At 39.5% G+C, this 24,339-nt stretch overlaps 2 protein-coding genes across 2 annotated transcripts; both read right to left on the bottom strand.

Moving 5' to 3' along the window:
• Positions 1-3,666: 3,666 nt before the first annotated feature.
• On the bottom strand, positions 3,667-8,945 carry LOC308090585 (diamine acetyltransferase 1-like). Its single transcript, XM_080435813.1, has 6 exons — positions 8,642-8,945; positions 7,913-7,964; positions 7,436-7,519; positions 6,564-6,665; positions 6,289-6,329; positions 3,667-3,931 (listed from the first exon to the last, which is right to left on the bottom strand). Exons 1-6 carry the CDS (start codon positions 8,711-8,713, stop codon positions 3,764-3,766), a joined length of 519 nt encoding a protein of 172 aa, XP_080291939.1. The 5' UTR covers positions 8,714-8,945; the 3' UTR covers positions 3,667-3,763.
• A 3,716-nt stretch (positions 8,946-12,661) lies between these two features.
• prdx4 (peroxiredoxin 4) lies at positions 12,662-24,185 on the bottom strand. Its single transcript, XM_080434716.1, has 7 exons — positions 23,855-24,185; positions 22,563-22,680; positions 22,163-22,279; positions 21,344-21,466; positions 14,867-14,997; positions 13,298-13,332; positions 12,662-12,807 (listed from the first exon to the last, which is right to left on the bottom strand). Exons 1-7 carry the CDS (start codon positions 24,096-24,098, stop codon positions 12,748-12,750), a joined length of 828 nt encoding a protein of 275 aa, XP_080290842.1. The 5' UTR covers positions 24,099-24,185; the 3' UTR covers positions 12,662-12,747.
• Positions 24,186-24,339: the final 154 nt, after the last annotated feature.

Raw genomic sequence — 24,339 nt, 5'->3', positions numbered from 1 at the left:
AACACACACTCCTTTCTTATTATTTATGCAGGGACTGGAGGCCAGGGCGGTTGTTGTTTTAAACATTTGATATAAGTTTTGTATTACTATGTAGGTACATTATATACAGTTCATTTCAATTAAATTCAAAGGGCTTCATTGGGATGAGAGAACATACGTTTACATTGCCAAAGCAAAAGTGGAACATTACAATATACACACACAGTCACACTACGTACTGTACTTTACTTTGGGTGTACAAATGCAACCACATATTTGTAGTCTCTGAGATACAAATGGATACATTAACTTGATTTCATAGAGCCTAACACTTATTCTGCACACAAAAACAACAACAGTGTTATCTTTTTATGTATATATAATTTGATATACCTATGTCTCTTACGTGTTATATATAAATCAGGGAGCTCATAACCGTACATTTGTATACTCTCTGACTTAAAAATTGATAAATAACAGAACTGGATATTGCAACATTTGCCATAACCACAAACACACATTTCTTATTATGCAGGCCAGGGTGAGTCTCTTAAGTAGTAGCCTAGTATAACTCAGAGTGCACATATAACCTTACATAATGGCATATAGGCCTATAGGCTATGTCATATTACATATGCACTGAGTTACAAATTAATAAAATAACAGTACTGCATAGAGCCTAATATTGCCACATATGCCATAACCCACCACACACACACAGACACGCATGCATGCACGCACGCACGCACGCACGCACGCACGCACACACACACACACACACACACACACACACACACACACACACACACTTATGCTTAGGTGTTTGTTGGTTTTATATACTGTTTTGTATTTGTGTTGTATTGTTTTGTTTCTCGAGCTCACACCATGTCTCATTGAAATGGTAATATTATTGAATCTTGAATCTTAAACGTTGGATTATATACAAGTCTACTACAGCTACATGCTAAACTGCATAGAGCCTAATGTTGCAGTTGCAACATTTGCAATTGTGAAGCCATGGTACTGTAGGTCAAAGAATGTCCTTCCTTGTGTGTGTTAATTCAGTCAGTGCATATTGCAGCATTTTCAATTACGAAGCTATGGTCATGTACTGCATAGAGCCTAATATTGCCACATATGCCATAACCCACCACACACACACAGACACGCATGCATTGTCCTTGTTTGCATTCCAGAACACCCCAAAAGCCTTGATCAGGCTGCTTTACTTCCTGAGGAGGCTCAGGTCCTTTGTTCTGTGTAGCACTCTGCTGAACATGTTCTACTAATCAGTGGTGGCCACTGGCCAGTGCAGTGCTGTTTGGGGTGGTGTGTTGGGGGGGGGGGTAGTATCAAGGAAGGTGACAGCAGGAGGCTGAACAGGCTTATCAGGCTGGTTCTGTCCCCGGGGAACCATAGACACTGTGGAGGAGGTGGCCAAAAGCTGGATGAAACTCCTGGCCATCATGGACAATCCATCTCACCCCCTATGTCATCAGTGGTCCCCAAATTATTTTGAGGGGGTCCCCAGATGATTAGCTTAATGTGCAACATTGTTCTCTCACTCAACAGTACACAAACCAACATATGTACAGGGTATCTGCACATTTCTAAAGTGACAATTTAAGGACTTTGTTTTAAGACCTTTTTAATACCAAATTGGCCAAATTGTCAAAGAGGCCACCATCGGGTGAAGAGGCAAACATTGTGAAAATAGGCAAAAAGGTTTGCCTATTTTCACAATTTGTATCTGTGGAACCGAGTAAAACTAAATATAATGCCTACAATTCCAAGTGCTTGTCAGGGTGGGGGGTCCCCAGTTCAAATATGATTATATTAGGGGCGGCCTGAAACTTTTGGAACCCTTGCCCGGCTACATGACACTGTGGCAGGGCAGAGAAGCTCCTTTAGCAAAAGACTGTTAGACCTGTCCTATACGATGCGATAAGGAGCGCAATAGGAGATATTTTCTGCCTACTGCAATACAACTCCTCCTCTGGTTGGCTTGATCAGGCTGATTAAGATGGGGGATGTTGAAATCAAGGAAAAGGAAGGGATTTTGCATTTTGGCTCAGCACCAAAGATGGTGGATGCGCGTCACTTTTGTTTTTGGATGTTGAAATCAAGCCACTGGACTTATAGTGTTTGGTCTGTCTTTCAATATTGTAGGTTGACTATTCTTAGATGCCTATTTTATGTTTTTCATTAAGTTTTTTTGTATTGATATTTACGTTTCTTGTCTCTATGAGAGCTGCTGTAACACCTTAATTTCCCCTCTGGGGTGAATAAAGTACCTATATCTATATACACTGCTGATTAAGTTCTTATAACACTTCAAATGATTTATGTTATTCTCATTTTGGTGGTTTATTGTAATGCAATGTTTCTGATTCACATAATAATAAACCAAATGATCTATCTTTAGTTGGTAGAATCAGCATTCACTGCATGGGACAAATTAAAACGTAAAGCTCTTAATTCCATGACAAGGCCTGTCACCTTCCTCTCCCCAAATCATTGACTATAGTTGTCTTGCAAATCAATCTATTGCAAAGTGGGAGGGGGAGGCTTTTCCATCATCTCAACAGACCTTTGGATTTTACTGTGTAATTAACATTTTATTACCTCCATGGATACTTCAGTACTTGTACTGTATAATAAAAACATTATTAACACATTATGACTTAACGATCCTTAGTAAATCAACCAACCAAACAACTTATCAACGTATTATTATTATAAACAACGTATCTCACTACTACATTATATATTTGATCCCCCTTTAACAAGCCCTGTAGGCCTACTTAATCATACATCAAATCTCACCATTCGTTATAGGCCTACAGAGTTAGCCAATCTACAAGCTCACAATGCTTCGCAAAAACACGTTATGAGCTTGTAGATTTTCTTCTGAAATTCTTCTTCTACAATGACATGCCCAAAGTAGGTATGCCAGGTTGAAAGTGGTCATTATGGGTAGTAAAGCAGTGGAATCAGAGCTTCATGCTGACATTATTCAAGAATCGATCCCATATTCTATTACTAAACACATTCTTTTTTACTTAAATCTCTTTCATTTCCTCACCTGGAATTTAATTAGCCGATTACATGATATAAAAGCAATTCATTTTATTGTGGGAATTTGAACCCCATCACTCAAAGAGCTTATAAAACAACACCTTTGTACTTAACCATAAGCATCCTGTTTAATTGTAATTCAGTAAACAAACACATGTAAAAGTAAATATCCTGAACAAGTACACTTAGGTTGACAAAGGACAAGTCCATTGCACAGATTTTAAACTGTGTTCTCAACCTCTCCTTTCGTCAAAGCCAGTCAAAACATGTCTGCATTTGGCCTTCACGGGCAGACAGGCTGCATTCTGCACAGGGCACATGAATAAAAACATGAATTGGGATTTCTTTGAAAAACTGTAATTACCAGCAACATATAACATGAACATGTCAGGGGTAACGCTCCTTTCCTGAGGTTCATAGCAATTTAATTTCAGCTCATAGATCATCGCAGATCATACATCATCGTGACATACTGTACAGTCAACCATAATTGAGGCGACCAAGGGTCGGAGCCATAATGTTTTATGAGTTATAGTTATAGTAACACCTTAAAGCTGCATAACTGTAGATCCTTTGCTGCATTAAATTGTCATTCATCGACCAGCGGAATTCATTCAAGTATCTTTATTGAAACTATAAAATATTGTACAACAAAAAAAAAGGGATTAGGACTTTCACCAATCAGGACAAGTCAGCCTGCCCGGCTCTATTTTGCAGTCAACTTCACCAGGACCTCCTTGTCGAACTCAAACAGACGCCAGCCTTCTTCCACGGACAAGTCTGACGCTCCTCTGCGCTTGTAGAACTCAATAGACTGATGGTTGTTCTCTGCAACGAGGAAGTGCATGCCGCTACACCGGGTCTTCACTGCTGTCTGTGGGGGGGAAGACACATGGAACAATGTGAGCAGCTTTTCATAAACTCAGACAGAATAAACTGCTCTTAAACCACACGAACGCCTGAAATATTTGCAGTGCTTGGTGTAGGGGGGATGAAAATATCTGGAAAGAAAACACAAAATGCAACATAACAATTTAATGGTGGTGTCGTTAAATGTGAATGTGTTAAATAATCCAATCAAAAGAGGTAAGGTCATAGCCAAATTTAAAAAGGAAAAGATGCAAGATCCTCCAAATTGTGAGCAGTGGCTGAGCATTGTGGAGGAGATATTTGTAATGGAGAAACTAACTCATAACTTGAGATTGTAAGAGACTATTCCTTGAAAAATGGGAGAAATGGACTGAATATAGAACCCAAGATGACACCACTAACATTGATGGTTCATGAATGGACTAGAATATGATGCTTGATAATGTGACATATGAACCCATTGCACTGTGACTGTAACTGAATGAAAATCTGCCAATAAAAATGTAGTTAAAAAAACAACAACACACGAACGCTAGCATCCCTATTCTGGGCAGGTCATAATCGGCATAAAAGGTAATTCGGCGTAAATAGACAAACATTTGGCAAAAATAGCTGATCTAAAAGATTGTCTACTTTCGCTGAAGAGATTTGGTGTAGACTGTAGAGGGAAAAGGGGGACAAGTAAGGGGGATCCCGTGGTTTAAGTGGTTAAACCAGTCACAAGGGTTCCGTAACGATTAAATATATTTACGTATGGGATTATAGTAAAATGTATATCTGTTGTGGGATCATTGATTCCAAAAACAGTAATGGTGATACAGTTAAAATAGCATGTTTAAGTCTATGTCTAAGTAGCCTAATATAATTATGTTACTTAATGAACTAATCTGAGGAATTACATTACTCATTCTTTTTTTAATTTAGAGTAGCCAATAATTTTTTACCCCCTTTTTCTCCCCAATTTAGTCGTTATGCCAATTAATTCCTCCCCACACACATTTCTGTGATGTCACTGCTGATGTATCCTACTGACTCACCTGCCAGTGAGGAGCCCCACCCGTAGGAACGTAGAGTCTTTGTCCTACTCCTCCCGCCCAACATTCCCTGCTAAAACAGGTGCCGCCCCAGCCCATAGGAGTATACGTGCAATGAGAAATATCACCCTCCCCGTGGACTTGAACCCACAACCTCTGTGGTGGTGGGCAGGGACTTTACCACTGTGCCACCCGAGTGCCTACATTACTCATTCTTGTATAGAAGCCCTGGATGGTGTCTACACAAGACAATGCTGCAAATGGCACTTGATGTCACATGCGAGGACCGCATCAGAAATGCCCTCTACGGGGGCCTCCCGCGGGACACAGACAAGGTCAGAGAAAGAAGGATGAGGCTGGCTGGGCACTGCGTCAGGCACCCGGAACTGATGGCAAGCGAACTGACAGTGTGTGGGAGCCGCGTACCCAAGCCACAGCTACAGTACTGTAGGAGGGGAAGGAGGTGCACCACCTATGTCAGCGGTGGGCAACTTTGATGATGGAGAGGGCCACTATATCTCCACACTCCCTCCAGAGGGCCACATTGCAGATACTGTCGGGCCATTCTGTGTCACACAAAACGTGTCGCAGTGCAACGCGTTTTTTTGCTACTTTTGAATTTGATTTCTGATTTCTTTTGTTGCTATTTTTTAATTGGAATCCTGAAAAGTAACATTTTCTTTAATTTCAAATGCATATAGTTATACTTATGTTAACTTTATGAACTTAAATACAAATACATTGGACATAAAAAAGACTTAAAGGGATACTTCACTTTCACATAAAATAAACATTAAAAAAATATATTAAAAAAAAATGAAAGAAGTTATGGCAAAATAAAGGCCCCCTCACACATTAGTAGGACACTCTAATGCGTGAGGGGGCCATGAATTTTCCATTACTTTTTTCATTTATTTTTAATATATTTTTTAAATGTTTATTTTATGTGAAAGTGAAGTATCCCTTTAAATAATAAAAGCACGTCATGTTTGCAATTGTAACAGCTGAAATCAGTTTTCCGAAAAACGTATTCCGATATTAACCTGCGGGCCGCATTAAGTGAAGGTGGGGGCCGCCGGTTGCCCATGTATAGACATACTGCGGTGGGACAGCACAGCAGAGCTCAAGACCCTGATGCTGGATATAAGAGGGAGTGGAGGGCAGAGATCCAGGAGTCCCGTGTTGGTGTCAGCTAGTCTGCACCATCGCATCATCATTGCATCACGCACATCACATGACATTACTGATTAAGATTGTAAGTAGATAATCAGTACAGTATGACAGCAATCTCCCCTACTCCCAAATGAAGAACTATAAACGACTGTACCTCACTCAGTATCTTCAGAAAACGTGAACCAATGCCATGACCTGGGGGAAGAACAGAGAGAGCAGAAGATGACATATCTAATAATTATCTTCAGAAGTGATCATGTTGATCTACCTACAGTAGTCCTAGAACCATCATGATGTTATTTGTGACAGTTCAACGAAATAGAGCTTGCACGTCGATAAAACTGGTACAGGATGTCCTGCACTGAAGTAAAAACTTCAGAAACTGAAGAAGTTATTTGACAGTGTGCAGACTCTGTTTGTGACAGTTACCCCTGAATTCCTCCGTGACGTAGAAATCCTCCAAGTACAGCAACTTCCCAATCCACGGGTCATAAGTGAAGTAGTACATAGCAAAACCAATCACAGTGTATCCTACAAAACAGAACAAAGAAAACTGTGAGTATCACTACTTGTTTTGTGTGTGTGTGTGTGACGTGTGTGTGACGTGTGTGTGTGTGTGTGTGTGTGTGTGTGTGTCTGTGTGTGTGTGTGTGTGTGTGTGTGTGTGTGTGTGTGTGTGTGTGTGTGAGAGAAAGAGAGAGAGAGAGAGAGAGAGAGAGAGAGAGAGAGAGAGAGAGAGAGAGAGAGAGAGAAATGTGCATGTGTGTGTGTGTGTGTGTGTGTGTGTGTGTGTGTGTGTGTTTGTGTGTGAGTGAGTGAGAGAGAATGTGCATAATGTGTGGGGGAGAGAATGTGTGTGTGTGTATGTGCGTGCGTGCGTGCGTGCGCATGTGTGAGAGGGAGACAGTGGGAGAATTGAATTTAAAATTGAGAGTGGGAGAGAATGTGTGTGTGTGTGTGTAAGGATAATTTCTTTTAACAGGACGTTCATGAAAGTCCTTGCGGGCTTGTTTCCAATGAGAGCCTGTGAGCAATTAGGGGTTAAGAGTCTTGCTCAGGGACAAATTTCATTTCATCGACACATATGCTGGCGTGGCCTGGAATCGTACCTGGGGCAACCAGGGCCTCTGGCTCTAGGCGGGCTCACTAACCACTCAGCTATGGCCGCCACTCAGCTGTGTGTGTGTGTGTGTGTGTGTGTGTGTGTGTGTGTGTGTGTGTGTGTGTGTGTGTGTGTGTGTGTGTGTGTGTGTGTGTGTGTGTGTGTGTGTGTGTGTGTGTGTGTGTGTAGTTGTCTTTACCGTCAGAGCTCGCCTGCTCTTTAGGCACTTCAGCAACAAGGCAATGGTAGAACGGGTGTTCCCCAAAACCGTCTTCAAGTAGATCTTGAGCAAAAACAATGACTTAAATGTATTTTCTTTTTCATTTTTTAAGTACTGTTTGCCTAGATCAGTGGTTCTCAAACTTCTAAAACTATTAGCCGGGTAGCCCAAGGACCCCATTTGAAAATGTTTTGTGCCAGGGGCCCCCAGAAGAGAAGATTTATGTAAAAAACATGATTATGTGATTTTTTATTATATCTTTCAAAAAACAGATGTACAGGCTCGCTGTGAGCTTGTAGCCTACGTATATCTGCTATTAAAAACTATAAAATATGGTATAAGTGGTTAAAATGATTGTGACGATTAACTAATATTGCTGGGGAACCCCCTCAAGGACCCCCTTGTATCCCAAATACATTGAATGTGACCTTTATGTAAAAATAAAGTAGGCTCTACCTTTCTCGGTCAGTATAACTTGCTCCTCCATCTCCTCGAACCTAGCGAGGTCCTAAAGGGTTAACAGATGGAAAACACAAAATAAAACTGAAAGTAAAATAATTCATAATATATAAATAAGGCCTAATAATAATCCAATCTTTTAAACAGATGTCATGATTAAGAATTACCCACATTATTTTAGGAATGGCTTGACATCTGGTTGTCCAAAACACCATTTATTATGACAGCATACATATAATAGCCTATTCTGTAGTATCAGTGAGTGGTTCCCAAACATTTTAGCTCAAGACCCAAAAAAGAAATGATATGTTTTCCCAGGACCCAAACTAGTGAAAATAGCAGATCTGCAAGCTCACAAGCATCGCTTCGCACCTTCTTGTGAGCTTGTAGATCTGCTATTTTCACTACTTCTTAAAAAAATCCCTCTGGATGGACAAACGAATTTGTTTTTAACGTATGAAAAATTTAGCATTTTGGGGATTTTTTGGGTAATTGTTAATAATTACAAACAAAATGTATTAAACAATAATAATAAACGTTTTTTTTTTACTCGTGACCCATAAAAATTGGTCCGCGACCCACGTATGGGTCCCCGACCCACTGTTTGGGAAACAGTGGGGGCTAATATGACAAGTGTCGCTTGCCGATCGGCTTTGTCGCCGAGTGACACCGTCACACTAATAGGGAGTCGACTATAGTATAGGAATTATGAAGGTTTTAACTTACTTTAATGAGTCTCAACATATCTGACACATCTCTGGGCTCCGCTTTCCGTAACTCGACGTTGACGTTGGCCATTTTTCTATAGCTTTTTTATTTATCTATTGCTCTTTCTTTTTCCTTTTGCTCTTTTTCCCTTTTCCCACCAGTCCTTTGAAGAAGAATGTCAGCAGGATGTGTTTCTTCATTCGCGTCCCTGGAGTTTTTCACCCCGTATAGAATGATACTGGCTCATGTAGAACGACGTTCCCTTTGTCTTCTAGAAGCTCTTACTTCTCTGTCTGTCTGTCTCGAGGCGTGCGTGCGTGTGGGTCCGTGCGTGTGGATCGCTGTGTGTGCGCGCAAACAGGTCTACTCCTGCAGTCTAGCACTAGCAGTGGCAGTGCCAGTGGTGGCAAGTAACTGAGTACATTTACTCAAGTAGGCCTACTGTACTTAAGTACAATCAAATCGTACAGTACTTGAGTAAATAATTTTTTTTGGGGTACTTTTGCTTTACTGGAGTATTTCAAAATGTCAGTATTTTTTTTAACCTCAACTCCACTGCATTTCAGAGACAAATATTGTGTTTTTTACTCCACTACAATTATTTGAAAACTTTAGTTACTACTTTGAAGATTTTGATTATTATTACAAAACATACATTAAACACATCAACTACATTTCGGTCATTTGAAAATAGCCGATCTACAAGCTCACAATGAGTTGCGATCAGCCATTTCCAAAATACTTAAAATAAAAAAAAACTTTTAATACTTTTGAAAACTTGTGAAATGGGACATTTTGCATAATGAGTACTTTTGGTGCTTTAAGTACATTTTAATACCAATACTTTTGTACTTTTACTTAAGTCAATTCCGGACTTTCACTTGTTGTAACAGAGTATTTCTATATTGCAATATTGATACTTTTACTTTAGTAAAAAAAAATGTACTTTTTCCACCACTGTCGTCTAGCAAGGAAAATAAAAGTCGCTCCCCGGAAATGCATAGCGTGTCACGCGACACAGTCAAAGGCCACGCACGCACGCACGCACGCACGCACGCACGCCCACACACACACACACACACACACACACACACACACACACACGCACTTACACACCCTACGCGTGTGCATTAACAAACACACGCACATGAATTCACGCGCAGCCTACTTGGGTGTTTTTTTCCCCTCCTCCTTCTCAAGGATGCTTATCTTTAATACGGGCTCTGTGAGACATGACTTGAATGCTGAGTCTGAGCAACAATGTTAATCATTCACCATTATATAGGCTGCCAGCAGGTCAGCTCATTATGAGTAAACTAACTAGTTTTAAAGCTGCAGTCTGTTTGAAGTTTCATATCCTATACCCAGTGGTGTAAAGTAACTAAGTACATTTACTCAAGTGCTGTACTTAAGTACAATTTTGAGGTACTTTTACCTTACTGGAGTATTTCCAATTGTGACAATTGTCAGTACTTTTACTTATACTCCACTACATCTCAGAGGCAATTATTGTACTTTTACTGTACAATTATTTGAAGACTTTAGTTACTTTGCAGATATTAATTATTACATTATAAAACATACATTTACCACTGTAGCCAAATTTTATACCTATGCTATTTGAAAATAGCCGATTTACAAGCTCACAACGCGTCGCATCGCGACGCATCGCGACGCGTTGTGAGCTTGTAGATCTGCTATTTTCAAACATTTTAGTACTTTTACTTTTGGTACTTAAGTACATTTTGATACCAATACTTTTGTACTTTCAAGTATTTCAAGTAGTACATTTTGAATTCCGGACTTTTAATTGTAACAGAATACAGAAGTATTCTGTATTGATACTTTTACTTAAGTAAAACATTTGAGTACTTTTTCCACCACCTGGGATTCGAACAGAAAGACCAGAAAAGTAATTTCTCACACAAGCCTCCAATTTTAGTTTAAAAGGCTGATTCACTGCCAATCACGTAGATCTACACGAACCTATTTAAAGCCGCCACGTGCCAATCGCGTAGATCTACGTGAACTAAAAAATAAAAAAAAAGACCAAGGAGATATGATTTTTCGAAGATCTAGACTCCTATCCACTTCCTTGTTAACTTAAAACTTAAAAATTCTGTATCTCGGCTGTTGAGTACTTTTTTTTTTCTTCAATGAAAAACTCTGGCACTGGCTAAATGGGTTAAGGAGCCACCAAAATTATAATTCATATAACTATAGTTTAGTGGTCTGTGGGTGCCTGTGTACAATATACAATACAGTGGTTCAGAATACATGAGAGTGGATTTGGGACTAAAAACACCTGCCTCTCTGTGAGGTTCCTCAGTGAATTTGAAGGAAAGGTAACGAAGAGTGGAAGGAAGAGTGGAAGAGTGGGCACCTCGATGTAAAACTGGCTATTTGGTCCAAAATGTACAAAAAATACTTGGAAAACAGACGTATGTAATGTAAAGTATGATTAGAACACGATTGAACATTTCACAATTAAAGGGATACTTCACTTTCAAATAAAATAAACATTAAAAAAAAATATTAAAAAAAAATGAAAGAAGTTATGGCAAAATAAAGGCCCCCTCACGCATTAGAGTGTCCTACTAATGTGTGAGGGGGCCTTTATTTTGCCATAACTTCTTTCATTTTTTTTTAATGTTTATTTTATTTGAAAGTGAAGTATCCCTTTAAGGTCTAATATTTCTACAATTGCCACAAAACCTGTATATCCAATCATTTTGGGCATAAACAAGGAGTTGAAGGGTAAATGATGTACTGTGCATGTTCAAATCATGTATAGTTTACAGGCCATTTTTCATTCATTTTTTTTACATTTTGGACAAAATAGCTAATTTTACATTGAGGTGCACACTCCTCTCGTATCCGAATGAAATACTCTACCAAGCAGAGCAGCGAGCACTCGAGGCAAAGCACAGAGCAGGAGAAGGGCACACAAAATTTGGACAACTATGATCAATAACAACACAGACAACTGATTACTGGCTGAGATTTGGAAGAAATGTGAACCATCTCCAGATCACTGCAGAAACCTACAACCTCAGGGTGCATGGCAGGAAGGAAAGCGTTGCTTAACCACTCAAGACCTATTTCACAAGTAGTGCAAATTGCAGATCTAATCTACAAGCTCACAAGGCTGTGAGCATTTAGCCATTTTAGAGAAAATCTTTGAGATTCTCTTCCAAGACATTTTTTGAAATTTTGTCAACATTCCTGAAAAGTTTCCGCTTAGAACATGCCCAAAATGAGGAAGCCTGGCTTAAAGGGGTTATAAAAATAAAAGCCGGTATTAAAAAAAGCACCCGAGTGCTCCAGCAAGAATGTGGCTAAAATGTTCAAATTAGACAAATATTGATTTTTTTTTACCTACCAGCCAGAAGTGTTTTTGTCTCAGACCTACTACATTATCTCCAAGTAAACACTGTCACCTACACAGTGAAGCATGGTGGCTGCATGCCACCTGCTGAGGCTCCTTATCAGCAGAGACTGGAACACATAACCAGATGAACCCTATAGTCCGTCCCTATTCTGGGGCAAACATTAGCTCGCAAAAAAAGAAAAAAAAGGAATAGAATATTTATTTCCCCTCCTTTGTTGCCTCTGGGGGCACCACGTCCGTTTTTATGTAGAAATAGGAACTGTTTGGCTCCTCCCCTTTCTTAGTCCACTTCCTCCGGGGGGCTTCTGTATTTATTCCTACCAACAACAACACTACCGACAGATTCAGCTATATCTACAAGCTCACAACGGCTCGCAGTGCGAGGCGTTGTGAGCTTATAACATTAACAGGCCATACAATGATCTTTCAACCAACCCAGGATGTGAAATTGTATGTGATAATTATTATATAATATTACACCCAGAGGAAGTGACTCCAATCTCTAGCAAAAATAGAAAAGTTTGTAATTTATATATATACATATATATTATGTTTTTACAAAATAGCAATTTCAAAGTCAGTCACAGTGTATTAGACATACAAAGGCAGCTTGAGTTGGTGTATTCCTATAAGGAGACAGACAACAATTACGAAAACTGTTTTTATTTGAACGTGTTGTTGTGTTTAAGTGCTGGCTTTCACAGATTCGTAAAACAAAGAAGGATGGGTCAGTTCAGAGTTCCTTGTTCAGTTTGTCAAAATACTTAAGTTTGCCTGAAGGGTCTGGAATTATCTGTGGAATAAATAATGTCGTATTATTAGTAAGTAACAAAAATACAGCTTACATTTAAAAAAAAATGCATTCAATCAATCAGTCACAGAAATATAACAATATAAAAATATAATATAAAAAGCCTCGCAATGGTTAAAAAAAACGTTTGTTTATTGAAAGCATGACTGTGTTAAGAAAATTGTATTGTGTTCTGGCTTTTAACATTTGTTTTAGTTTTTCGATCGATACCAAACCCCCAGAAACGTGGAGGATTATTGAAGCCATAGAATTGGTATTGCAAGACTTCCGCATTTAGGATGCTACTGTGCTTTTATCGTCTGAAACTCTAGTGCGCCTGCTTGATTAGCTCCAAAAGAATATTGAGCCAAACCCGGAAGAGTGTACTTCCGGGTGCTTCATGCGCTGGTGAGCAACTTCCATTGAAATTAATATGTGGGGGCAGGGCCGTCCGTTCTCTAGATATATTATAAACTCTATGATTGATACTCACTGTGTCACTTCCTGGTTTCCAGTTTGCTGGACAAACTGTAAAAAAAATAAAAATAATTCTCATCAGTCACATAGAAAGCATCCACTATGTTTTTAATGGATTTGAAAACCAACCATTATTTTACAGTGTCATTGTAATGGCATAACATGTATAAATAAGTGTAATGTATGCATTATGCATTATCTGAACAACGTGGCCCACAAAAAATAAAAGAAAAAGAAACCTAATGTCCTCGGATGACTTGGGACACAGCTCTCATAATGTGTGTGCAGGGTTAATGTATGTGTAATGTAGCAACGCTCCGGCAAACCTAGAGTAGTAAACAACCACCTAGTGATGTAAGGTGAGATCCTTGCAACAGGTCCTGACAGCTGTGTAGAATGTTTTGCTCAATGCAGTTCACTGATCATACAGTGACAGAAATGCACTGTAGGAATCATTAAGGAGATTCATCTGTCACCCATACACCCACCCCCAAAAAGGTGGTCCGCGCATAATTCCGACATCCCATGATTCCGACCACTAGGTTAGTGTGAGATTTGGGATAGAGTTAGTTATAATGGGGCGAGTCTAACCAACGAGACGTCGGATTAGTGGGCCGTCTGGACCCGTCACCTTGAAAAGAAAAGACTGCTGAAAAACGATTGCATCCCCGATTCATGGGTACATTAGCACTTGCCCTAGCCTTGATGACCTTGCAGGCTTATGCAAAGGCTCAAATGTAACTTAGATAGCATGTTATGTAGACAGATGCCAGGTCATAGTTGACCTGACATCCTATAGCGTGTATAGTTTCAATGTACAGGCTGATGATAGGTTATCGGTTTACGTATGTATTAGTTATTATTAGGTTATCGGTTTACGTATGTATTAGTTATTATTAGATTATTGGTTTTCTTATGCATTACTTAATTATTAGATTTTCTATGCATTTGATGTATTATGATGTATTATGTCTTGTGTCCCTGCTTACTGTAAATCGCTCTGGATTAACCCGTTCAAACCGGGGACGCATCTGTGCCATTTTAAGATTTCTTTGGGCTATTAAAAAATAGCAGATATACAAGCTCATAGCGCGGCACCGAGTGCCGCGCTATGAACTTGTAGATCAGCTATTTTAGAAAAATCATGGAAATCTGTGCAAATCTCTGAATATATATGTTTTTTTAAAGCGAACATTTGAAACTCAAATCTTTGCTTCTGGGGGATTCCACAAATGTCTCTTCTAAATGTGTATGCTGCTATAATATCAGTGGTTCTCAAACCCAAAATGATATGTATTTGGCAATGGACCCCCCCCCCCCCCCCCATCTAAAAATATTTTGTTCCAGGGACCCCCAGAAGTTGTAACAGAGTTAAAAATGTTCACTTTAAAATATATACATTATTCAAAGAATTGCAAAAACAAACAATTTATTTCAAAAATAGTTGATAGCACGGCGCTAGGAGCTTGTACATCTGTTATTTTTGATTAGCCAAAGAAATCTTAAAATGACACAGATGCATTTCCCGGTCTTAAAGGGTTAAGAGCGTCTGCTGGATGCCTAAATTGTAATTAGATTGACGTACCTTCTCCGTGTTTGTCGGTGTACTGGAAGGCCTGCACCAACCGCAGAGTCTCGTCAACAGACCGGCCAACGGGGAGGTCGTTCATGGTTATCTGCCTCAGTATACCTTTGTTATCGATGATGAAAAGTCCCCTGAGAGAGAGAGAGAGAGAGATGAGGGATAAATATGATCCATATGGATAATAATCAAGGCTCAAAAAGTGTTTTCTTTCTCCCTGCGGATGTCAGAGCCCTGAATCAGGACATGGTCAAAAACAGTAAATAAAACAGAAACTGCATTCAGTCTGTAAGAATCCTGTACAGACAAGTAAATTATTATTTATGCCTTCTTGCACATTACCCATTGCTGCTAAAGATGTAATACCGGCGTTACGATCATATCATACCTGCCGCTCTACCTGTACTTTTAAAACTTACAATTACAAAAAAATCTACAATTGTATTATTTAGATTTTGTTTTAATTCATTACAGCCTATGATAATATAAGTATGATAATATTATTAGTGTGGTTGCCCTAACAGGGCAACCAGACTATAGTAATCCTCGCACTTTATTAGTGTGGTTGCCCTAACAGGGCAACCAGACTATAGTACTTGATTAACTTTATTACAGCTAGATAAACAATACTTTGCCGTGCTTCTCCTCCCACAGTTTTTATTCCCCAATGTTGTGCCATATCTCAAAATGACCGTCTTGACCTGGAATCGTGCGCTTGTATTTTGCTAAGAGATTGGTTAAATAGTTTAATTGATATTGATTTATTAGTGCATTAAATTTCCCCATCCGCTTTAATGTAAAAGTGAAAAAACTAAAATTCAAGTATTTTTTTCTCAGAAACCGTAAGAGCTAGAGTTACCACATTTGGAGGGGAGGTTCATAATTTAGTCCAAAATTATTTAAAAAACAATCACACCAATCGGCCACATGGTGGCGCTATAACAGCCCCCTTTACGTTTTGGCCTATAACTCTTGAACCGTAGGTCGTAAAATCAAAATTTCTTTTCACCTGGATTCCTTGGGTCACGACGCATCTCCCCATATAGGCCACGCCCATTTGCGTCTGGATAGATTTTTTGATATTGATTTATTAGTGCATTAAATTTCCCCATCCACTTTAATGGGAATTGCAAACTCCCATTCAAGTATTTTTTTCTCGGAAACCATAAGGGCTAGAGTTACATGACTTGGAGGGGAGGTTAATAGTTTATTGCAAAATTATTTAAAAAAAAATCACACCAGTCGGCCACATGGTGGCGCTATAACAGCCCACTTTACCTTTTGGCCTATAACTCTTGAACCGTTCTTTTTCCCTAGATTCCTTGGGTCATGACGCAGCTCCCCATATAGGCCACGCCCATTTGCGTCAGGATATATTTTCCGCCATTTTGAATTTTCTTCAAAACACACTTATTGCTCCTTTTCCTTCAAATTTTGTCCAAATCTCACACAAATCGGTACACGTGATCTATGGACCCATGCGATAAAGATATCCAAACGGCATTTTGATAGTCCTTACCGTTCGTCCGTAAATGGCTTCCAAAGTTAGCGGGAGGGGCCCGTTTTACAAAAAAAAACACAAATCACAAACAAAACGTCCAATCGATCCCAAATTTAAATCACATGTCGAAGGTGGTTTACTCAACAAATCCCCAAAAGCATTTCCACTTTGATCCATAGGGCGCGCCACAACTGTGCAAAACGTAACCGTTTGATGCAAAAACATGATTTTTAGGGGGATCACTCCTCTCAAATTGAAAAGCAGGTGATGTCAGGAGTGACATGACGATGTCATTGGCCCGCTACATTTGTGGGAGGGGCCTATTTATTTAGTGGGAGGGGCCTATTTCTTAAAATCAAAACGCCATATATCACAAACGCAGGATCACAACCTGCGACCGGCGACGGCGCAACCACACTTTGCAATTTCCCAGAATTGCGACCCGTCTAGTTAGTGTGGTTGCCCGAATGGGCAACCAGACTATTGTTATAGATAAAGTTTCGATGTAGATAAACAATACTTTAGACCGCATCTCCTCCCACAGTTTATTTTTCCCAATTTAGTGCCATATGTCAAAATGACCGGCCTCAACGGGAATCGTGTGCTATCATTTTGCTAAGAGATTGGTTACATAGTTTAATTTATATTGATTTATTAGTGCATTAAATTTCCCCATCCACTTTAATGGGAAAATGACAAAACTCCCATTCAAGTATTTTTTTCTCAGAAACCGTAAGGGCTAGGGTTACAACACTTGGAGGGGAGGTTCATAGTTTATTGCAAAATTATTTAAAAAAATAGTTACACAAGTTGGCCTCATGGTGGCGCTATAACAGTCCACTTTACGATTTGGCCTATAACTCTTGAACCGTAGGTTGTAGAATAAAAATCTTTTTCCCCCTAGATTCCTTGGGTCAATACGCAACTCCCCATATAGGCCACGCCCATTTCCGTATAGATAGATTTTTTGATATTGATTTATTAGTGCATTAAATTTCCCCATCCACTTTAATGGGAATTGCAAAAACTCCCATTCAAGTATTTTTTTCTCGGAAACCGTAAGGGCTACAGTTACAAGACTTGGAGGGGAGGTTAATAGTTTATTGCAAAATTATTAATAAAAGAATTACACTAATCGGCCATATGGTGGCGCTATAACAGCGCCCTTTACCTTTTGGCCTATAACTCTTGAACCGTAGGTCGTAAAATCAAAATGTCTTTTTCCCTGGATTCCTTGGGTCACTACGCATCTCCCCATATAGGCCACGCCCATTTGCGTCAGGATAGATTTTCCGCCATTTTGAATTTTCTTCAAAACACACTTTTTGCACCTTTCCCTACAGATTTTTTTCCAAATTTCACAAAAATCGGTACACGTGATCTATGGACCCATGCGATAAACATATCCAAACGGCATTTTGATAGTCCTTACCGTTCGTCCGTAATTGGCTTCCAAAGTTAGTGGGCGGGGCCCGTTTTACCAAAAATGCCAAAAATCACGAACGAAACATCCAATTGATCCCAAATTTAAATTACATGTCGAGGGTGGTTTACTCAATGAATCCCCAAAAGCATTTCCACTTTGATCCATAGGGGGCGCCACAAATGCACAAAACTTAACCGTTCGATGCAAAAACATGATTTTTGGGGGGATCAATCCTCTCAAAATGAAACACGAGTGATCTCAGGAGTGACGTGACAATACAATTGGCCCGTTACATTTGTGGGAGGGGCCTATTTCTTTAGTGGGAAGGGCCTATTTCCTAAAATCGAAACGGCACGTATCACGAACGCGGGATCCTATCGGCACCGGATTCGAATCGCACGTCGCGCGGCCTCCGAGGGTATTCCTCCCGGCGTATCACTCGAGTCCCGGCGGCGACCCCCGACCGGCGTCGGCGCAACCACACTTTGCAATTTCCCAGAATTGCGACGCGTCTAGTTCCATTTATTATAGATAAACAATATTTCAAATCGCATCACAGCCCACAGTTTATTTTTCCCAATTTAGTGCCATATGTCAAAATGACCGGCTTCACCGGGAATAGTGTGCTTGTATTTTGCTAAGAGATTGGTTAAATAGTTTAATTGATATTGATTTATTAGTGCATTAAATGTCCCCATCCGCTTTAATGAAAAAGTGAAAAAACTAAAATTCAAGTATTTTTTTCTCAAAAACCGTAAGAGCTAGAGTTACCAGATTTGGAGGGGAGGTTCATAATTTAGTCCAAAATTATTGAAAAAATAATTACACTAATCGGCCACATGGTGGCGCAATAACAGCCCCCTTTACGTTTTGGCCTATAACTCTTGAACCGTAGGTCATAAAATCAAAATGTATTTTTCCCTAGATTCCTTGGGTCATGACGCAACTCCCCATATAGGCCACGCCCATTTGCGTCAGGATAGATTTTCCGCCATTTTGAATTTTCTTCAAAACACACTTTTAGCTCCTCCTCCCATATATTTTGTCCACATTTCACAAAAATCGGTACACATGATCTCTGGACCCATGCGATAATCTGGACCGAAACAGAATTTTGATAGTCCATACCGTTCGTCCGTAAATGGCTTCCAAAGTTAGCGGGAGGGGCCCGTTTTACAAAAAAGCCCACAAATCACGAACAAAACGTCCAGTCAATCCCAAATTTGAATCACATGTCAAGTGTGGTTTACTCAACAAATCCCCAAAAGAATTTCCACTTTGATCCATAGGGGGCGCCACAAATGCTCAAAATGTAACCGTTTGATGCAAAAACCTTATTTTGGGGGGATCAATCCTCTCAAAATGAAACGCAAGTGATCTCAGGAGTTACGTGACAATGTAATTGGCACAGCCTCCGACGGTATTCCTCCCAGCGTATTCCTCGAGTCCCGGCGGCAGCGACCTGCGACTAGCGTCGGTGCAACCACACTCTGCAATTGCCCTGAATTGCGACGCGTCTAGTTGTTGTTGTTGTTGTATTGTGTTAGCACAGTCTCTGCAGAACATGTCCCACCAATATTTCAGTGCTTGTACCTGAATTATTTTTGCATAATCGCTTCCATGTTGAAAATTTTTCATATATTTTCAAAAATCGTGGATCTATAAGCTCACAACGTGTCGCGATGCGACACGTTGTGAGCTTGTAGATCGGCTATTTCCACTACTAATGTTTAAAGTTATTCACACAAACAATGATCAGACAAATAAGACCAACTAAAACAGTAACACCCAGGCTTCATACATGGTGGCAGATTACATTATAATAATAATACAACCTAAAATACAACACTCTTGTAATTGGGCCTGTTACCTCACATCTTAACAGGAGACCCGACATGAACCTACATCTATAATTAGGCCCGTCCTGTTTTCGCTCTACACTTAAAGTGGCACTATGTAAGTTTTTTTTAATGAACATTTAAATGTTGTGGTTGGGGTGGTTGTATTTTGTCTCCCTGCTCTTCTATTGAGACATGTAGATTGTGTTAAAGGTCATGTCTCACCCTAGACCTGAAGGTCAAGATTCAATTTATCCCCTGAGCAAGCAGGCAGGCTCCATTAAAAAAAAATGCAAGCACTTGCGCAGGAAACCAGGTTCAAATCCGGGGTAGAAGAGGAAAGTTACATAGTGCAGCTTTAATATCGTCGGAGAAAATAGCAAATCTACAAGCTAACTTTTCGACGAATGGGAGCCCCAGAGTAAGGATGCTAGGATTCAAGTGGTTAACCTTGGTGTGGCTGCAATACAGAGTCTAGCTAAAGATGCTAAATTTGAAGTGCTGTCAGATATATGCATCCACAAGTCCTTTACACTGAACATTGAAAGAGTAAAATCGTTCATTTATACATTTGTAACTCTGAAATATAACCAAATGGACCCTTACGGACCAATTTACTTACATTTGTACTAGAGCTTGGCAATATGGACAAAAAATATTATCTCTGTGTTCAGTTGTAAGTCAAAGCCATAAACACTGCTTAACAAAATACACAGCTGTTAAACTATTTATGAAAAATAGTTCAAATTACATTTGTGCAGTTCAAAAGTAGTTCAAATTACATTTGTGCATTCTCAAACACTGCTGCACTTGAACATATCACTGGCTCCTCTCATTAACTGTCACAAACACACCCCTGATAGCTAGCAACCACGGTTGCTAACAACAGCTAGCAACGTGCTTACTGCTAGTACAGTACCACTCAACATCTAATGCACCATTTGGAAAGTATTTAGAGTCCGCCGTTTAACTTGCATGCTGCGATTCAGCACAGGTAGACGACACACTGTCGTCTGAGCAGGTATCAGTTCACAGGAAGATCTACATTCAGAGAATTTCAGACTAGTCCGTTCAGCTGTAATGTTAATATTTAACGAGTTGGGGTCATCATGTAGTGTTCACATTGCAAAACATGAAACAATGACACTACACATAGATTAAAGCAAAAAAATATAAACAAAGTTAAATGTTTTACTATCAACATAAATGGATATTTAAAGCACCATACCAGTGTTATTACATGTCATACACGGTACTGTATGCAAATTGACTACAATTTGCATTCAGTACCATACTGAATGGAATGTTTTTTGGAATGTCAAGAAAACTTGTCAGCAGTAATTGTCAGCAGTAATTCAAAGTATATAGTATGAAAATGAAATAATGAAAAGTGAAATTAATATTGTACTGTATTCGATTCATGGACCAAATCTATATCTTGTTTGAAAATATATCGATATACCTCCCAGCCCTAATTTGCACACTCTCAAGAGTTAGATTAACGCTCAAGATTTTACTATGTAGCACTGGCAACATAAAAAAGGGTTTGGAATTGTGCTCTTGATTGGTTGAGGTTGGTTGAGGACCCCGTTGAAAACGAGATGCTGCATCTCAAGGGGCTTATCCTCCAGTGAAATTTCAAATAAATAAATAAATGTTTGTTGTATGAAAGTCAACGGCCTGCAGAAACTGGACAACAGGATGTGATGTTGTACCTGAGAGTGTGTCCCTGGTCTTCTAGGAAGACTCCGTAGTCTTTGGCAATCTGGTGAGTCAGGTCAGACAATAGTGGAATTTTCATTGGTCCAAGTCCACCCGTCTTTCTGGGTGTATTGATCCTGTAAATAACCAGAAACATAATTAACCTATGAAAGATGATGTTCATCCCATGTTGTTGATCTTAAAGAAACAAAACACACAAGGCAACACAAAACTCAAAACAAAACAAATATTATACTTGCCACACTGTTCGTAGCTTAATAATAGCAACGCTATAAAAAAGTATGACTTGTCCGTAAAATAAAATCCTAACCTCAAACATTAAAGAGATTCCCATTAGCACATGAACGCACCACAACGGCAGACTTTTCAAATCTATCCACACTTAATGATAATGTAACTCTTTGATGAAAAATATGTATCAAGATTCAAGTTGATATTCATATTGTAGCCTACTTAAAAATCATATTCAGTAATGTAAAGCATATGTGATTTGTCAGTAGATTTGTAAAAGTAAACATGCAAAACCACCATGTGTTAAAGATCATGAGATGATCGGATTGAGAACACTTTGTCCCAAGACATAAGAGTTATATTGCATTAATGAGTACAATGACAAGACAAGACAGATTTGATAGTAGTTAGTGGTCTTTTTTTATCTTTTACAATTTACTAGCTATAGGCTGATCTTATGATCATAAGAGAGGTGTGGTATACGAAGGGACCGTGGGAGGGAACAGATATGTTGTGGTGGGTAACGCAAACTAATGACTGGTCACAACAACACAAAAAGAGAAATACAAAGACTTGCTTACCAGGCCAGGTGTGTGAATTGGGAGTCAACGGAACATGCAACCACCTCAGCATTGATGTTACGGAACTCTTGCACACGATCACTGAATGCGATGATCTCCGTGGGGCAGACGAATGTGCTACAAAAACATTTAGAACATTAAAGTTAGAAAACTTTATACACAAATAGGGCTGTCACGATTGGTAAGCTTGTAGATCAGCTATTTCAGCTTTTTTTTACTATTTGAAAATGTGCGATTAATGTTTCAACGATTATGCAAAAAAAAATTTGATTACCTCAAATAATTGCAATTAGACGATTATGTAATAATTGTGACAGGCCTATACACAAAATGTATGTTCATTGACAAAACACACAACAAATAGCCAAATCCAATAATAAGTTGATAATCTTTGACTCACAAGTCCAGGGGGTAGAAGAAGAACACGAGGTATTTGCCTTTGAAGTCGGACAGTTTCAAATCCCTGAATTCACCATCGATGACAGCTGTTCCTTCCCAGTGAGGTGCAGACTTTGAGACTTTTATTTAGGAATGAAAAACACACACACCGTTTGATTACGTTGTGCTGCATATTGACCTAAACTTGGAATAACAAAGAGACAGCACTTGCACAAATGATCAAGTGTCAGCAATAATGCAAAAGTGTGCAGGAAGATTAAGACCTCCCCATAGTGTCTGAAGACAAGGAAAGTCTGGGGCAGGACCTTGGTTAATGACACAATATAACATGATTAAACTTTTGCCTTTAGTTTCATATCAACAGTGAAGGTCTCTGTATTCACACTGCTACATGAGGTTCAGTTATTATCTGGTCAGGAAGGGGTGCATGGATGGGTGTGTAGTGGGATGGAAGGCGGGGGGGGGGGGGGGCAGAATTCACCAAATGTCATTGAATGACGTGTCCCTTCAAAGTTAGGCCTACTATGTGGTGTGTGTGTGTGTGTGTGTGAGGGGGGGGGGAGATAAGATCCTTACACACAACCTCCTCTGAAAATAAACAAAAACTGATCAAACATATCAAGTAAAATATTTGCTCTTTGACATTTGCATGGAGTCGTTTCCATTTCCGTTGTTCTAATCTGCCTGCAGCATTGCCACTGAGCAGTGGTGTACAGTAACTAAGTACATTTACTCAAGTACTGTACTTAAGTACAATTCTAAGGTATTTTTTACTTTACTGGAGTATTTACAATTTTCAATACTTTTACTTTTACTACACTACATCTCAGAGGCAAATATTGTACTTTTACTCCACTACAATTATATGAAAAATGTAGTTACTAGTTACTTTGTAGATTTTGATTATCATCACAAAACATACATCAACCACTTCAGCCTTATATACATTTCGGCCATTTGAAAATAGCAGATCTACAAGCTCACAAATGCGACATTGTGAGCTTGTAGATCTGCTATTTTCAAAAGATTCTGTATGCATTTAAAAACTTGTGAAATGGGACATTATGCATAACGAGCACTTTCTACTTTCGGTACTTTTAAGTACATGTTGATGTTGATACCAATACTTTTGTACAGGAGGCCTGTAACATACATGAGTATTTCTACATTGTGGTATTGATACTTTTACTTAAGCAAAAACATCTGAGTAGGCTACTTCTTCCACCACTGCCAAAGAAAGAACAATGCAAAAATCATGCAAAAAAAAAAAGAAGAAGCCAATAATAAACTGACTCTTCGCCTTGCTGAGGTGCAGGGAATGGTCGGTCACGGGCACCCGGAAAGCCTCTCCAGGGTAGACGTGTCCTCCGGCGTAGTTATAGCACGCCTGGTCCTTCTTGCCGTTGGAGCTGCTGCTGCCGCTGTCGTCTTCTGCTGACGAGACGAGCCCTGCAACCAGGAGAACGGCATAGAGAACACACACAACTCGTCTCATTGTTGTTGTTGCTGTGTGTGTGGAGCGTAGAACTTCTTCCATTCCTCCGTCTGTCCTACAGTACTGACTGACTGAGAGCACGTAGCAGTAGCACTGCTGCTAGGCTATCTAAGGAAAGCTTGAATCTCCCACCCGTATCAAGACAGCATCAGATAGCCACGGAACCTACTTCCGTTAGTGGATTTCAAAATAAAAGTCAAGCGTCGATGACATTGTAAAAAAAAACAGTGGTGGAAGAAGTAGCCTACTCAGATATTTTACTAGTAAAAGGCCTGTGTTCAAG

This window comes from Gymnoscopelus braueri, assembly GCF_963280865.1.
Source record: "Gymnoscopelus braueri genome assembly, chromosome: 8".
In the NCBI taxonomy this organism is placed as follows: Eukaryota; Metazoa; Chordata; class Actinopteri; order Myctophiformes; family Myctophidae; genus Gymnoscopelus; species Gymnoscopelus braueri.
The sequence above is the reverse complement of the archived record's forward strand: the minus strand, read 5'-3'. Positions and strand labels throughout refer to the sequence as shown.